We start from the raw sequence: 14,878 nt of genomic DNA, 5'->3' as shown, positions 1-14,878 counted from the left end.
GCGCAAGGCAGTGAGATGCGTTGTCGGTTGTCGTTATTGCCTGTAAATGAGCGATATTCTGTCTTGATCCGATTGATCAATTGGATTGGATGGCAAGCACAACTGTTTTGTGGACTGGGTATATGTTGAAGAAGCAGACAAGCCAATCAATGATAGTATGATATGATTTGACTGAGTCAGCTCTTTGTGCTCTATTTGGTCATTAGTCTGGGTTATCCAACATGGAGTTCATCGTCGTCGTCAGCGGTGAAATGGATAGCTACCCTGCATAGTCAACCGGCTTAATCAATTGCCACATGCTGTGCCCTGGCGGAGATAACCGGTATTTACAGCCGTGGCACCCTTTCATTTGTAACACTCCAAATTACCTCCAAAATTTCAGATAAATACCCTCACGCACATATATTTCTATCTTCTCGTTCTGTCTCTCTTCGTTTCACAGATATACAGATCTATACGACACATCGACATGCATCACCATCATCATCATCTTGCTCTGTTCAGTCCAGCAGCATCGTTCCTTACTCCCCTCACATGACTACCTCTTTCGCTTATCCACCCACCCACCCAAACCCGCGGTTCTTAGATCCACGTCCGGAAAGAACACCCCCCATATTCCTTATACCTCAGCACTCACTCTCTCTCGAAAGAAAGGGAGGCTGGGTATTTGACTGAACAGGGTCAATGGTTCTTTCGCCTGCTCTACCAGGCAGTGCTATTGGTCGTTGTATGAGTCAACCCGTGGAATAATCATCGCCTTATTTCCATCTTCCCTTCGTCCTCCTCTGTCGTTCTGACGGAGGGGTTGAGGTGGGGATGGAGTTGATCTCGATCGTTTTGATCTTGATCTAAAGGTTGCTTCATGGGTGTTTCCTTTTTCATCTTTCCGATGATTGTTCCGAGCCATCGGGATATCATGACGCTCTTAGCAGAAATTCAATCCCATTCCCCAATATTGGATATCTTCTTGCCTTTTTTACGTGTGAGTAAACAACCATTCCTTCTTCTTAGACCTCCCAGAACTCTTAACACCAAACCAAATCTCACCTAACACCCACTACATCATCCCGCTCTCACACCCCCCTCCCCCCCTCTTTATGATGATAACCACTTTCCTAATCGTATTCACACTGTGCTACTTTCCCTTGATCCGGAAAAATGCGCGTAAACATTTTACAACGGTATCTGATACATCCTATCCTCGCCCCTCGTATCCTCCATCGAACTTTGCGGAATGGGAAGAATGAAGCTGACTTTGAATGTCTTTCGATGTCACTTAGGTCGTCCGTCTTGTCATGCATCGAAATATCTTTCTACGCATCTTTACGTTTTGCGCCGTTCTGAGACTCCGGGTCAGCATGAGTTTGTGATCTTGTGCATTCCCACTCCCACACCTGCATCAGCATCTCAACTCTCAATTATCTTTTACTCTGGATTCATCTCTCACCAGTAGATGACTCTGCACAATTTGCCTGACTCACCAACGTCTCATCTTGAATTTCCTTCTCGAGGAATTTAGCTCGAAATTCCCCATCACTGAAAGGTTCTCGTATGTACACACCCACGACGAGCGCTCTCAAATATGGGGAAAGAATAAACCCCACTTCGACTCATGGATTTCGGCTTTGTTCTTTGCCTTGAATAATATTTTCGGTGTGGATAACGTCGATTGACGAGTCAAGGATATCTCCTATCTCCTTCCATAATACAATGTTTAGCATGCATGTGATCTATAATAATACGAATCTGCAATGCTGGCTACTGATCGAACGTTTCGTTTCGTTTCGTATCGTTTCTCCGGTTGTATGGATTTGTCTAGTAAGTACACACCCTCAAACTAGCTTCCACACCCTGCTTGAATCCATGTTCCCACTCCCAAGTCGCCTTACCCAGCTTTTTCCCACTATGCGCCTCATACTCCATTCTCCGCTTCCCCATCCACTGCGAGATGAAGCCTATCTGGCTCGTTCCGGACGGGTGGGACAAGAAGAGTAAAGAATCGTCCCATCCTTGAGAGAAGCCAGGGGCAAACACCGTCGGATCAGGTGATCCGCCATGAGAAGCCCAGTATCCCGTGTGGGCGTCTTTGTAAGTTGAACCCCCAAAAACAGTAACATGTCAGCTTGTTGTCCACCTCCTTCTCATATCATCCAAGAGAACAAAAGAACATTCCTCCGAGTGGTGATCTGACTCACTATGAGCTTGATTCTGTTCATGCTCTTTCACGCCTTGTGGCGGCGGTCCTTTAAACATTTTTCCCCCAACCCAGGAAGGCAAGATCTCCGCTCTACTCGCATCTCTAGCACTCCACCCCGCATCCCACCCATCTCCTTTCTTATACGTCCAAAACCAGTATCCCGCCGTATGCGCCTCGAAAAGCTCCAATTGGGCTTTAACAAATTCCCTTCTTTGAGCATCTTTTTCGCCATCAGGTACATGCCCGAAAGAGTGGGGATCCAAAGAAGCGGACCATTCTCCAACGACCATTGATCTCTTCGCTGCGTCGCTCTGACCCTTCAAATCACTCTGGAATTGTCCCCGAAGTTCAGAGGCATGTTGATAGCCTGATTTGTTTTTGTCTTGATCCGTGAAACATCGGTATAAGTGATGGTCGAGAACGACGGAATTCTGGGCTTGTGTATCTACATGTTGACCGACAAACCAGGCGTAATGGCCTGTATCCCATGCGTCGGAGATATATAGTGGGAAATCGGATGGAACGATGGAACGTATCTCCTCGATGGTGGATTTGTACCATCCCTGCAACTTTGAGTTGTTGGCTGGCTCGTTGAGGAGTTCTAGGCCGACCACATGGGGTATGTGACATAGTTCAGAAGCCAAGAAGCGCAAAGCAAGAGATGTGGAAGCTAAGTTGGAATGTTTGTCCCAGAATCCGACTTTGCCTTTTGACATTCCGGCGTGCGCTGCAAGGTGGCTAAACGGTAAGAGGATATCTTACTGTTTGGTAATGAAGTTATGCTGGGACTTACCATCGTTGTTTTGCGCACCAGCAGCGCCGTGTAGATCTGCGATAATGCGAGTTCAGCTTGATTTATATAATGTCGGGCGGGACGCAGGAACCTTACCTATCAGGACGCCCAGACCGTGATATCCTGCTGTCTCGATCGCTCGTTTGATCCTTCCCCATGCACCTTCGAATATATGATGGAAAGGCTCGAAATCCGTTCCCTTCAGCACTTCCGGCAGAGGGCCACAAAGGTGGTAGTAGGAGATCTGCGCGGGGAGTTGATTTGGTATCAGCATAAGAACCAAAGACAGAGGCACGTTGAGGGAAAAGAAGTTGGATGCAAGGTCGCACAGGGAAGAGAGAGCGACCATAAAGGGAGTCAAGTGAACAGGTAGCAGGAGGACAGACGCGGTCGTAAAGACGGACCACACAATGGAGACAATAACGAAAGATGGGTTAGAGCGCGACCAAAAAGGAAATGAAAACCAAACCCACAGGTATTCTAACAGAATTGAAACCCTTATCTCTAATCCATTTCCAATCATCATCCCCAATCCAGGTATCCCAGTGTTCCTCCAAGACCCTCTTCGCGTCCCTTCCCGAGGCAACGTCGAAATCACTTTGTCCAGGTTGTATAGCATTCCGAAATACACTTTCGCATATCCATCGTTCGAGCGAGAACCACGATCCGAGGTTCACGCCTCGCTGTTGTCGATATCGGAAGACTGCGTTGGGACCCAGTGGTATCGGTTGATGGGCCGAAGGGAAGTCGTATGAGGGGGAAGAGGAATGGAATTGGTCTTTGAATTTATCGAATAGACCCATATTCCCTTTGTACTTAAATATCCAGTCTGAGATGAAGCGAGGTAGACTAAGTGATGAGAAGAATACTGGTTCGCCTCTTATACTTGTCCTATCCTACATGAGTGAGATGTCACTGTTCATTAGTTCTCACTGCATCACCTGTTGCCAAGCACCCTTTTGATGGTCTTGTCGCCGTGCACTGCGCTGTGCATCTCATCCCATCATTTCGCAATCATCCGAACAACCGAACAGCTTTCTTTGAGTTTTGACGTCAGATTATCTACGTGCGTGCCTGAGTCATCAGATACACGTGGACTGAAGCAAGCGGTTCGTTTCAGGTTTCTTACGTCACTGGCGCTCATGCGAAAATAAAACACCAAGAGATGCAGCGTCTCCCGTAGCAAGGTTGGGTAAACTTGAGAAGGCTTACTATTACCTTTCACATCTATCGCAGCAAAGACAAGCCTGTCCGGTCTGAAAAATGGGTGACGCTCTTGTGAGTCCGCGACTGATGCTTCCTTACAACCCGGCGTCTGTAGTGAGTTGACTTGCTATGTAGGCTGTGGAGGATCAACGGTCCATTCTAAGTGTCAGGTCAATAGTTCCCGAGCCTGTGAGTACGGGTCAGCCTGGAAAGCGGATTTCAGATTTCGATGTCTGATATCAAATGTTTCTCTTTTGCTATGCTAGAGCTCCATCACAAGTGAGTGACTGTATGCGCAAGACGTGTTCACAAGGGATCGCCAAGGCGCTGATTCGATGGAGTCACTCCAGAACTGGTCAAGCGATACAGAGCATTGATCTTAAAACTCTTACCTGTCGAAGTCGAATTATCCCAAATCTCAGATGCTACCAGTAGTATCATCACGCCCGAAGTTATTGCTGCTTTCGCCCGAGCGGGAGGCGACTTCGGCGAAGCCGTTCCTTTCTGGTAAGTCCGCTCATCATTGATGCTTATCTAAGTGCACGGCTATTGGGTACACGTTATCACAGTTCGTCATCCAGGAGCAATCAACAAGCTGATCACCGTGACTCTGTATAGTCTGCTTCGAGCCAAAGCAACCTTTATGAAAGAGGCATATGCCAATCCAGCAGACTACGATGAAAATCTTTGTCGGGCAGTCGCAGCGGAATGTCTAGCCAGGAGGATTGTCCATAATCTACCGGTTGACAGGCTCGAATCCGTCATGAGCACTCGATATAGGTACAAAGAGAGCGACGGGGACGATTCTGCGCCTATGAGTGCTTTGGAGACTGCCATCGATCAACACGGTACCGTGAGTCCCCCTTTCTTGAATGATTGTACCATCAATCTGTATCGCGCCCGAATCTGTACCCATACTTCGCCTTTTGGTACTCTCAAGACGGCGGGTCATGCATAAACCATGAGCGCGGCGCCTGACTAATGTTTCTTGCTGGTAGATCTTCTTATCCTCCTCTGAAGCTCAGCATGTAGTCAACTCATTGTGGAAGGGAGATTGGGTACAACGCAACAACGAAAATATGGATATCGATTATGTGCCATACGAAAGGACGGAATCTAACAGGTTCTGGGATCACTTGAACCCCGAACGACTCAGTGTACCTAGGTATCAAAGTATCTTTAGAATCGTCGTCTGGTTTGTCTTCCTGTTTGGTGAGTATCTTCCCCTTGCCGCGTTGTGATGTTGACGAGGATGGCGATGTGCTGACATTCTCGGACAGTCTACTCGCAGAGTGTTCAAAGGTAAGCAAACATTTCACAGGTGTTGAGTATATAGTCAACAGAGTGATGGACTCTGATGTGGGAATCTGGATGTTTATAGTCCGCTGGATACCATGGATCCATCACGAAATTGGGATTGGGCCGAAGTTGTACTGTATATCATGGCCATCGCGTTTTTGGTTGAAGGTGCGTTCGAAGATCGTTTTTCTCCTCATATCCGGTTTTGAGGAGTGTGCTGACCCGCTATGCGTTTTTAGAAATCATCAAAATGTTCAAGGTGCGATGTCCTGCCCTGCGATTTGTGCGATATCCCACTAACAACGTATGAGAATGCCATCAGATCATAAGAATTGCAAACAGACCAATGGCTACTATTGTAGGTCTCCCTAAATAGTGCCTGTCGTCTGTAGGCTGACAATCCGCGTCGCAGGGCTTCTGGACGATAGTCAACTTCCTTACGGACGGTCTACTCATATCAGCATTCATTCTGAGAGTTATAGGCCTATCGATGGACTCAAGCAAAGATGAAGAGGCCTCTTTACTTCATTTCAGGAGTTTCCAAGTCCTAGCTTGTGTTGCGCCGTTGATCTGGATGAAATTGGTCTGTCATCGGTTATTTGAGACTGGTATACAAGCTGATGTATCGGTACGGCGTAGTTGACGGTATTTGACGGATACAAGACGGTACGTATGCCTTCTATTGTAGAGCTGGGATGAGTGTATTGACCATGCGTTACCAATAGGTTGGATCTTTACAAGTGGTAGTCACTCGGATGCTGTGAGTTGAGTTGTATCGGATAATGGAGCAATTTGGGCTAATACTTCGAATAGTCGAGAATCTACAATTTTCTTCATCTTGTAAGCCAACCAGTCAAGTAATGTGGAAGTCGCTGATGATTTTGCAGACTCGGCATCATGGCTGTCGGTTTCGTACAAGTAAGCATCGAGTCCCAAAAGCCCAACCAGTCTGCAGCTGACGGTATTTCGTAGTCGATGTATGCTCTCGACGCTGCAGACGGCGAGACTGGCGGAGCTGCTATTGTGGTCAATAACCTGATTCAAGCTCTCTTAGGGTGAGTCATAGGGAAAGTAGTAAATCTGAAGCTACGCCTTTCACTACTGACCTCAATTTTGTTGGTTTCCAGATCACCTGACTTCGATTCGCCGAGTGAAAGATTCGGCTACCCCTTCGGATTGATCATTTTCTACGGATGGAACTTCATTTCAACCATCATTCTCGTTAACGTCCTTATCGCTCTTTTCGGGTCGGCATACCAGGATGTTACGGATAATGAGACGGACGAGTACTTGGTATTCTTTGCTCATAAGACTATTGATCTGTGAGCAGCTGGTCTTTTCATCAGAAACACCAACAAGGGCTAATGCCATTATTGCTTTAGGATCCGAGCTCCTGATTCTTTCGTCTAGTCCGTTTGACACCTCTATTGTTCTTTATCGCTTCGAGGCGAAGCTGACGATATAAGCAGTATCGCGCCTTTCAATCTCATCGAGGCCGTGCTTATCGCTCCTCTCGAGTAAGTAAAATTTTTCATGGCCTGGGTCGCCGATCGCATCTGTATTACTGTGAAATGCTGATGAGTCATATTGTGTCGCAGATGGATATTACCTAAAGAATGGTATATAAACCTCAACCGATACATCATGTCAACGCTGTTTTTCATTCCCCTCACCTTGATTGCGCTGTTCGAGTCTCAAATCGCTCATTCTCGATCACAACGACTCCGAGCGTACTTCTCTGGCCCACCGCCTGACGAAGAAGGTGATCCGAAAGTGGAAGATCCTACTGTCGACGATGATTCTCAGGGAGAGATCAGTAAAGTGAAATTTGAGGATTTAGTTAAAGTCTTCCCAAAGTACGTTGCGTCAATCCTCCTAATTTCGATCCCGCATATGTCATTTCATCTTCGATCACGTTCAAGCTTGCTGATCATGGTACTGATGATTGGTATTGTAGTACGGCCCTTACCGAGGGAGCTCTGGTGCAGAGAGAAATTAAGGATCTGCGAAAACAGTTGGATAGGTTGGAGAAGTTAGTAAGCGGCAAGGAGAAGTCGTAGGATGGAGATGGCGGTTCTGTAGCTTGGAAAAGAATCATTCGATGCAAGGAAGGGAGGGATAGGCTTCCTTTGTGCTGTACATGTAGTAGCGCATGAGACGGAATAGTAAAGGGAAGAAAACCTTGGACGCGTGCATGCATATATACACACGGATGAATGATGGATTGTCATTGGGACAAGTGCCACAAACGGAGTTTGTACTTGATTAAGATGTCATTCAGTGCTTCGCCTATTGGTGGAAGGTGCCACCCGTCGATGCGTCGATAGTTGATGGTTGAGTTGCTCACGATCTTGACTTTTGGCTATCAGCTACCAGCCTAATCGATAACATCGAGATACTCGTCTTGTCTATCAGCTGCATAGACAGCCTTGACATATACATAAAACGTACACCTACACTTGTCATCTTCGCTCATTACCTATCAAGGCAACCGGCAAGATGATCCGGAACCTACGACCACTCCTCCGAAACGGAGCATCAGCCTCAGCGTCGTCCTCAAAGACCCAAATTCGGGCATTCTCAAATTCGTGTTTGAGATCTATGGCCACTCCCGCGGTGGAACCTAGTCCGGTCAGAGCTCATTCGGTAGAAGAGTGCGTATTTCCTTCGCTCCATCACGTCGATCACGCATTGGCGTCGGCGTCGGCGAATCTCACTCTTTCTCTTTATTCTCTGAAGAGGGCATGGGCATCTTCCATAAACTAATCTCTCATACTGTTTCTTTTACAGGTTGCACAGTCTATCGGCTGAGGAGATCTTGAAAGAGGGTACATCGAGGAAAGATGCTCAGATGAGACATTTCACCGGTCAGTCCTCAATGACAGTCCACAATCCGAATTTCATCTTCATCTGCGCCTATCGTTCTCTGCTCGATCCTCGATCGGGGAAACTTGCGACAAGCGACAAATGATCATCGATAAAGCTCAATGAGAGCTGACAATCTCGATGTCTAACTATAGTCAACTTCGGTCCTCAACATCCTGCCGCTCACGGTGTGCTTCGATTGATCCTTGAATTGAACGGAGAGGTAAGCTCGATCTTGTTCCACTTTGATTTACGACTTGGATTTTCGATCCAGTAGAAGAACAACAATTCCATACTGATGCTGTTTCAATTGGGTGAACCTTTTTGGGAATAGGAAATCTTACGTGCCGATCCTCATATTGGATTATTACATCGAGGAACAGAGAAATTGATCGAGTACAAGAACTATACTCAGGCTTTACCATATTTCGATCGACTAGATTACGTCTCCATGAGTGAGTCAGCTCTGAACATAGTCTCACGGTTCATGTCGCTTCGACTGTTACTGTTGATCACGGAGCTAATGAGGGCCTTCGACTAGTGACTAACGAGTTATCATATACCCTCGCCGTTGAGAAACTGTTGAATATCGAAGTTCCCGAAAGAGCCAAATGGATTAGAACATTGTTCGGAGAGATCACTCGTGTCCTGAATCACTTGATGGCTGTCTTGACGTGAGTGCAGTATCATCATCTAGGCGACTTGTTGCTGTGTATCTTGCATGATGCAAGGAATTTATTTCTCTTTGAGTAATAGCTGACATTTCTTATGCTTTGTAGTCACGCGATGGATGTCGGAGCGCTCACACCTTTCTTGTGGGGTTTCGAAGAACGAGAGAAGTTGATGGAGTTCTACGAGCGAGTATCGGGTGCGCGAATGCATGCGGCGTATATCCGACCTGGTGGGGTAGCCTTCGATCTGCCCCATGGAATGTTAGACGACATCTTCAAGTGGGCAACGCAATTCTCTAGCAGAGTAGATGAGATCGAAGAGGTAGTCACGGGCAACCGAATCTGGAAAGGACGAACGATCGGTATTGGTACTGTCACGGCTCAACAGGCGTTGGACTACAGTTTCTCGGGCGTTATGTTGAGAGGTTCGGGTGTACCGTGGGATATCAGGTTAGTATTGTCACTCTACTTACTCTAGGAATTGACCTTCACCCGTCAGATCAATGTTCCTATCCCACCGATGTAATCCGTCCGGCAAAGGTACTCGAGCTGATAATTGGGATTGTCCTTTACTGTTGTCTGGGAAACACAGAAAAGTCGCACCGTATGATGCGTACGATAAAGTCGAGTTCGATATCCCGGTAGGAAAGAACGGTGATTGTTACGACCGATACTTGTGTCGAGTTCAAGAGTTCCGGGAATCCTTGAGAATCATCGATCAATGTTTGAACAAGATGCCCACTGGTGCTGTCAAGGTGGACGATCACAAGATCGTTCCTCCCCCCAGAGCAAGTATGAAGGAGAGTATGGAGGCTTTGATCCACCATTTCAAGGTGAGTCTATTCGGGTTTTCCCTCTCTCTCATCCGCCCACTTGACTCGTCGATCGCATGAAGCATGGATCTCAACTAGAAAAGCAAAGAAGTATACAATGAATGGAAACGGATGACTGATACGATATGCTTCTTCTCCTTGCATCAGATCTACTCGGAAGGATACACCGTACCTCCCGGAGAGACGTACTCGGCGATTGAAGCTCCAAAGGGTGAAATGGGTGTTTACCTAGTATCGGACGGCTCGAACAGACCGTATAAATGTAAGATCAGAGCACCGGGATTTGCCCACTTGCAAGGATCAGACTTCATGATGCGACACCACTTCTTACCGGATGCCGTGGCTATCATCGGTACGATGGACTTGGTGTTTGGTGAAGTTGATCGATAGGCGGGAAAGAGGCAGCAGTGAATGGCGTTGGGGTTGTACGATAGTTTTCTCTTGACTTTTTACCTTTCCTTGCCTTCATCCTTAGTAGTCATGCCACACAATAAAACAGGGTAAGGTAGCGTTTCGTGCTTGGGCATTGTTTTCGATTCATGCATTCATATCGAGGATCTCTTTCGCCAAAGAGAGCACAGCTATTCGTGAATAGAGTGATTCAGTGCATGTGCATCGACTGTTAGGTGTGTATTTACATATCTGTGCTATTCCTGCTACAGAACCGGGTACCGTTCGCTCGGCGATCAATAATCGCGGCAAAGAACGAGCCATCATAATTCCGTGTTCGTTATCGTCTACTATCCTCCGTCAAGCGTCAGCATCCATCTGCTTCTCCGACTTGAAGTTGGAAATATGGAATACGATAAATGTACAGGATGATTGGAGGTTGCACGTTGGGAGAATGGACAAACGTGAGCGTGAACGCACTAATTCGTCTATACTTTTCTTGGGGTTTGACTTGTGTGTAAAGGTAGTAGTAGTGGTAGAAGTAGGATCAGGAGCCAGACCGAGATATTCGCATGTGAATATACGTAGTATCCTATCCCACCGTCGAAGGGCAGGGAGCGATAAGACTGTTGCGTCGTCCTATCGTCAAAATCAGTTCAAGTGTCAATTGTCAATTGTCAGCCTGATTAATCCTGCTAAAAGATATCTCGATGCCTGGCGTCTCTTTTTTCTTGTTCGACTGTACACACGAGCAGAAAAGGGGGTGACAGAGAACTGAGGACTGAGGACCGAGGACCGAGACCTCGATCGTCCGGAAAGAGGACAATCCACTCACGCCTAAAGTGTGCCAGACCGATGGGAATGGATTAGAAATCACATGTAAGATACTGACTCCTCGATGCAAGAACTAGCAGTGTCCGTCCGCACAGAATCAGCGAACAGCTCATCAGCTTCAGCTACCGTCGTTCAAATCTCGAATGTGTTTGATCTGGTGCGATAGCTTGCGTGAGGATTCTATGTAAAGATGGGTGCTGCGATTGATGCACCCCACCCCATTCCACTCACAGGTAGGTGATCATCGCCTATCCCACCTCTCAGCCTCATCGTACTGAACCATTCATTCTCGCCATCCTCAACTTCGACAAGACTCTCGCGTCTCAGCCTTCCGTCCACTGAAGCCATCTCAGTGTGTAGCCAGTCTGTTTCTCTGAAATAGCTGTAGATCATTGAATGTTTGTTCCCTAACAGATCCAACAGTACTAAGTGGTCTACGGTGTCTAGTACGGTAGGTTCAGGAGCGAATCGCCTTTTTTGGAGTTGTAAAGGATGCGAAGGCTCGAGGTAGGTTTCGGACCATAGTTCGGCTAGATGTCTGCAGTCACGTATGCATTTGAGTCAGCTCACTGTTATCAGGCAGCGATACGTTCAAGGAGATTATTTCAGATGCCAGATCTGGGCGATGAGAGCGCCTGCATTGGAGGGATAGATAGACAAAATCAGAGGGACTGCTTAGATGGGAGAGTCAGGGGAATTATGAACGGAGAGAGGATATGATGCAAGGTCCAGCAGTTGTGTCGACAGCATTGGCATTCGACAGCGTGACATAGCCAGCAGCTACGACTACGACTCACCTGGCACCGTATATACTATCAGTAGCCGTCCAATCTTTGAACGCTTCCTCCCCGTCGAACAGAACGATCTGAATCGTAGTTCCCGCGATCTCTTCTTCGTCGAACTCGTCCCGCAATAATCCGTGACCCGTCCGTATACGCTCTTTGCGATTCTTCAATAGGGGAGTAAGGAATTCCGCGAGATGGAGGAGCATAGCCACTGGAGCTGCCGAGTCGGTCGCTCCGATGAACTGCACAAGCCACGCAATAGTCAGCGGACCATCGACATTGACGAGATGTTATACAGCATCTGTCTGTCGTGTATTGTGAATATTGAATGTTGAAAACTTGAGAGGAAGAGGGTGAGGAAGAGGCGGGCTTACCTGATTAGCGGGGAAATCGGGGAACCATTTAGAATCGAAGTGAGCTGCCAGTATGATTCTACGGGCAGCATCGGGGTCGTAAGTGTATATGAGATTCGTAAAATCTATATCGCCTATCGGGGTCGATCCTCTAAAGGGGGTCTAGGGAAGCAGAGAGAGCAAGGTCAACACAGAACGCTCTCATTAAGGTTGACGGCTTTTCAGGACGATGCAACATGCTTTTGAAATAGGGGCTCACCTTCTCCTCGTGCCATCCGAGATTGATGAATACCGACGATATGTAATTTTGGACCAGGGTACTATTGTGGTGCATAAGCTATGCTCCCTCGTTACGTTTGGGTTCACCGAGCGGATACCAGAGCTCACTTGTTCTCGGACCCAGCTAATACGTGTGCGGTGTATCAGCTAACGAGTTCCGACGTTGCCAAGCTCATTGAATGTCGTATCATTGCTCAGCTTGGTAAGGACTTACAAGCTCGGGGTATCAACAGCTTTCCCAAATGACCATCCGTCACGCTATCCCATTGAGGGGGATCTGATTCTACCAACTTCCTTATATCTGCATTTGAAAGCGTATGATAATCCCTTTTTTGGTATGTGCGCTCGTCCTCTCGCCGTGAAGCGACGAGATTAGCAAGAAGCAAGTATCCGAGAAAAATTAGATGGAGTGAAGGAAGTTGAAACCCCAGCGAAAGTGAGGAGCGGAGTCGGATCATCGTGACATGGCTTTGTGTTCGTTCGTTCTGCTATATCTGCAACAGTGTATCGATTTCAAAGTCACGTCGACGCTGGATCCCACAGAATAGCGGATGGAAGTCAATGTTTTGGATGAAATCTATGGCTATACAAATGCAGATTGATAACGAAAGATCAACACCTGTCGAGTGGACGTGAAATTGAGTGGACGTGTCGGGTAGAGAAGCTTGGCGTAATTCAACCAGGTCAAACGAGATGTATCCGACAAAACAGGTTTCTCTTGGGATCCTACTTCAACAGCAGTTTCACTTTACAAGGCGACTACCAGCAAGCATACCGTGTAGACAAGAAGACCTGAATGAATGCAGCGTGAGAAAAGGTCAAATGCATTGTTTAAACATTATGTTCCTTGTATGATGAACGACGGGGAAAATCCCATTTCCCCTCTATATGGTATCTGACCCAACGCCATTGACCCTGGTCCCCCCGGACAACGACGACTTCACTCTTCTATCCTTCCCTCTCCGGTTCCGACTGAAGTAGCTAGGACTACTACAATCTACTCTTCATCGGAATCACCAGCTTGGATGTATTTCGCTCGTATGTCTTTCCATTGTTTCTGCGTTACAAATTGGGTTTGATAGTCAGCACTGCTATACCTTCCTATTATAGTGACCCGCCTCCTTCACTAAGATCCTCGTTCCCTTTACTGCGGTCCCCTCCATCATTCGCACGGCACAAGTGCTGTTCTGAAGGTTAATTATCACTTACACCTCGGTTGTGGTAGTCCCACCAAGCGGTCGTTCCCAAATCGAAGGAGATTTGGAAAGCGAAAGCCCCGACGAAACATGTAGCTACGAAAGCTGAATTTCGCTTGAAGAAGGTGTTGTATATGAGCTGGTGGGTCGACAGGTAACGTTGAGTTGGTATGAAGTTCATGTGGGGATTTTGAAGGGAGACATGTCGATTGCGGATGGAGGGAGGGATCGGAAGATGAATATGATGGGATTGTCAGCTTATAGAACACAGATTGTCAGGACGGAACAGTAGAAAGCTACGCACATCGTGTACTCGGGACATTTTGGAGGGTATCAAGGATGATGAAGGAGGATGAGGATGATCAGCAGATGATCTTGATGAATTAACAACGATAGCAGTATGCTTGATGATCCGAGGAGTTGGCTACTTTTGACAAAGTGAGAGAGTTGATTGGCGGGCATCATTAAATCGATTTAAATGGGAGGAATGAATGTATTTTGAGGTATAGTGCCACATTCAGTAAACTCCCCTAACAACCTGTTACTCTAGTGTTATGCCTATGAATTCCAGCTGGGTGACTTTGTATACCCCGCGTTGAATACGTACAGTGAGAGCAACGAGAGCGCATCCAGCAATACAGCAAGCAATACAGTTCAACGTAACCAAAGCCATAACACTATTACCATACCATCTTGCCATATCATATCCCACACGCAGCTTGACTTCACGATTCATAGACAGACAATCACGGCCCCTCTAGAGAAGACCTTCATCTCAGTGGCATCGACAGTTGACAGGTGCTTAACGCAGCATTACACTCGGACATCGCGTTGAGGAGCTAGGGCCCGCTCGTTCCAACCAGCACATATCAGTAACATCCCATCTCACCTCAACCCATATATAGACAACCTATACTCATCAACAACAACAGAAGATTGAGGACTGAGTATCTAGCTTGGTAATTTGTCGATACGTGCACTGCCACTTGCAATCGTCGAATAGACAAGTCAAACACACGTCAGAGCACAATAAGCCGAACGGATCCTTGCGCCCTTTGTTGTGAATCTGCCAATCGTCGATTGCAGACCACGACACTTGATCGACCTGACTCGTTCTTGGTCTGTCTATCATTCCTTAACCGTACCCATCAAGCAAGGCTACGGAAACGCGTAGATA

At 47.1% G+C, this 14,878-nt stretch overlaps 5 protein-coding genes across 5 annotated transcripts; 2 read left to right on the top strand and 3 right to left on the bottom strand.

The window, feature by feature from the left end:
* Positions 1–1,815: 1,815 nt before the first annotated feature.
* Positions 1,816–3,793, bottom strand: I303_102816 (uncharacterized protein; the record flags this gene model as incomplete). The annotated part of the gene is made up of 5 exons (XM_018406163.1): positions 1,816–2,084; positions 2,196–2,924; positions 2,991–3,026; positions 3,087–3,234; positions 3,464–3,793. The coding sequence occupies 5 exons, from the start codon at positions 3,791–3,793 to the stop codon at positions 1,816–1,818; spliced, it is 1,512 nt and encodes a 503-aa protein (XP_018264657.1).
* Positions 3,794–4,253: 460 nt separating this feature from the next.
* I303_102815 (uncharacterized protein) lies at positions 4,254–7,555 on the top strand (the record flags this gene model as incomplete). Its single annotated transcript, XM_065968633.1, has 21 exons — positions 4,254–4,268; positions 4,332–4,385; positions 4,463–4,475; positions 4,547–4,703; positions 4,815–5,049; positions 5,195–5,408; positions 5,477–5,498; positions 5,578–5,663; positions 5,735–5,754; positions 5,818–5,853; positions 5,908–6,078; positions 6,135–6,161; positions 6,221–6,255; positions 6,309–6,335; positions 6,383–6,413; positions 6,468–6,550; positions 6,623–6,817; positions 6,878–6,904; positions 6,965–7,012; positions 7,094–7,351; positions 7,453–7,555. 21 exons carry the CDS (start codon positions 4,254–4,256, stop codon positions 7,553–7,555), a joined length of 1,857 nt encoding a protein of 618 aa, XP_065824705.1.
* Positions 7,556–7,994: 439 nt separating this feature from the next.
* Positions 7,995–10,254, top strand: I303_102814 (NADH-ubiquinone oxidoreductase 49 kDa subunit; the record flags this gene model as incomplete). The annotated part of the gene is made up of 8 exons (XM_018406161.1): positions 7,995–8,149; positions 8,286–8,362; positions 8,516–8,583; positions 8,695–8,815; positions 8,902–9,034; positions 9,140–9,481; positions 9,624–9,864; positions 10,012–10,254. The coding sequence occupies 8 exons, from the start codon at positions 7,995–7,997 to the stop codon at positions 10,252–10,254; spliced, it is 1,380 nt and encodes a 459-aa protein (XP_018264655.1).
* Positions 10,255–10,577: 323 nt separating this feature from the next.
* Positions 10,578–12,963, bottom strand: I303_102813 (uncharacterized protein; the record flags this gene model as incomplete). Its single annotated transcript, XM_018406160.2, has 9 exons — positions 10,578–10,601; positions 10,735–10,893; positions 11,090–11,161; positions 11,320–11,626; positions 11,886–12,115; positions 12,248–12,388; positions 12,486–12,546; positions 12,614–12,629; positions 12,720–12,963. The coding sequence occupies 9 exons, from the start codon at positions 12,961–12,963 to the stop codon at positions 10,578–10,580; spliced, it is 1,254 nt and encodes a 417-aa protein (XP_018264654.2).
* A 539-nt stretch (positions 12,964–13,502) lies between these two features.
* On the bottom strand, positions 13,503–13,882 carry I303_102812 (uncharacterized protein; the record flags this gene model as incomplete). Its single annotated transcript, XM_018406159.1, has 2 exons — positions 13,503–13,562; positions 13,715–13,882. The coding sequence occupies 2 exons, from the start codon at positions 13,880–13,882 to the stop codon at positions 13,503–13,505; spliced, it is 228 nt and encodes a 75-aa protein (XP_018264653.1).
* Positions 13,883–14,878: the final 996 nt, after the last annotated feature.

This window comes from Kwoniella dejecticola, chromosome 3 (assembly GCF_000512565.2).
Source record: "Kwoniella dejecticola CBS 10117 chromosome 3, complete sequence".
NCBI lineage: Eukaryota > Fungi > Basidiomycota > Tremellomycetes > Tremellales > Cryptococcaceae > Kwoniella > Kwoniella dejecticola.
The sequence above is the reverse complement of the archived record's forward strand: the minus strand, read 5'-3'. Positions and strand labels throughout refer to the sequence as shown.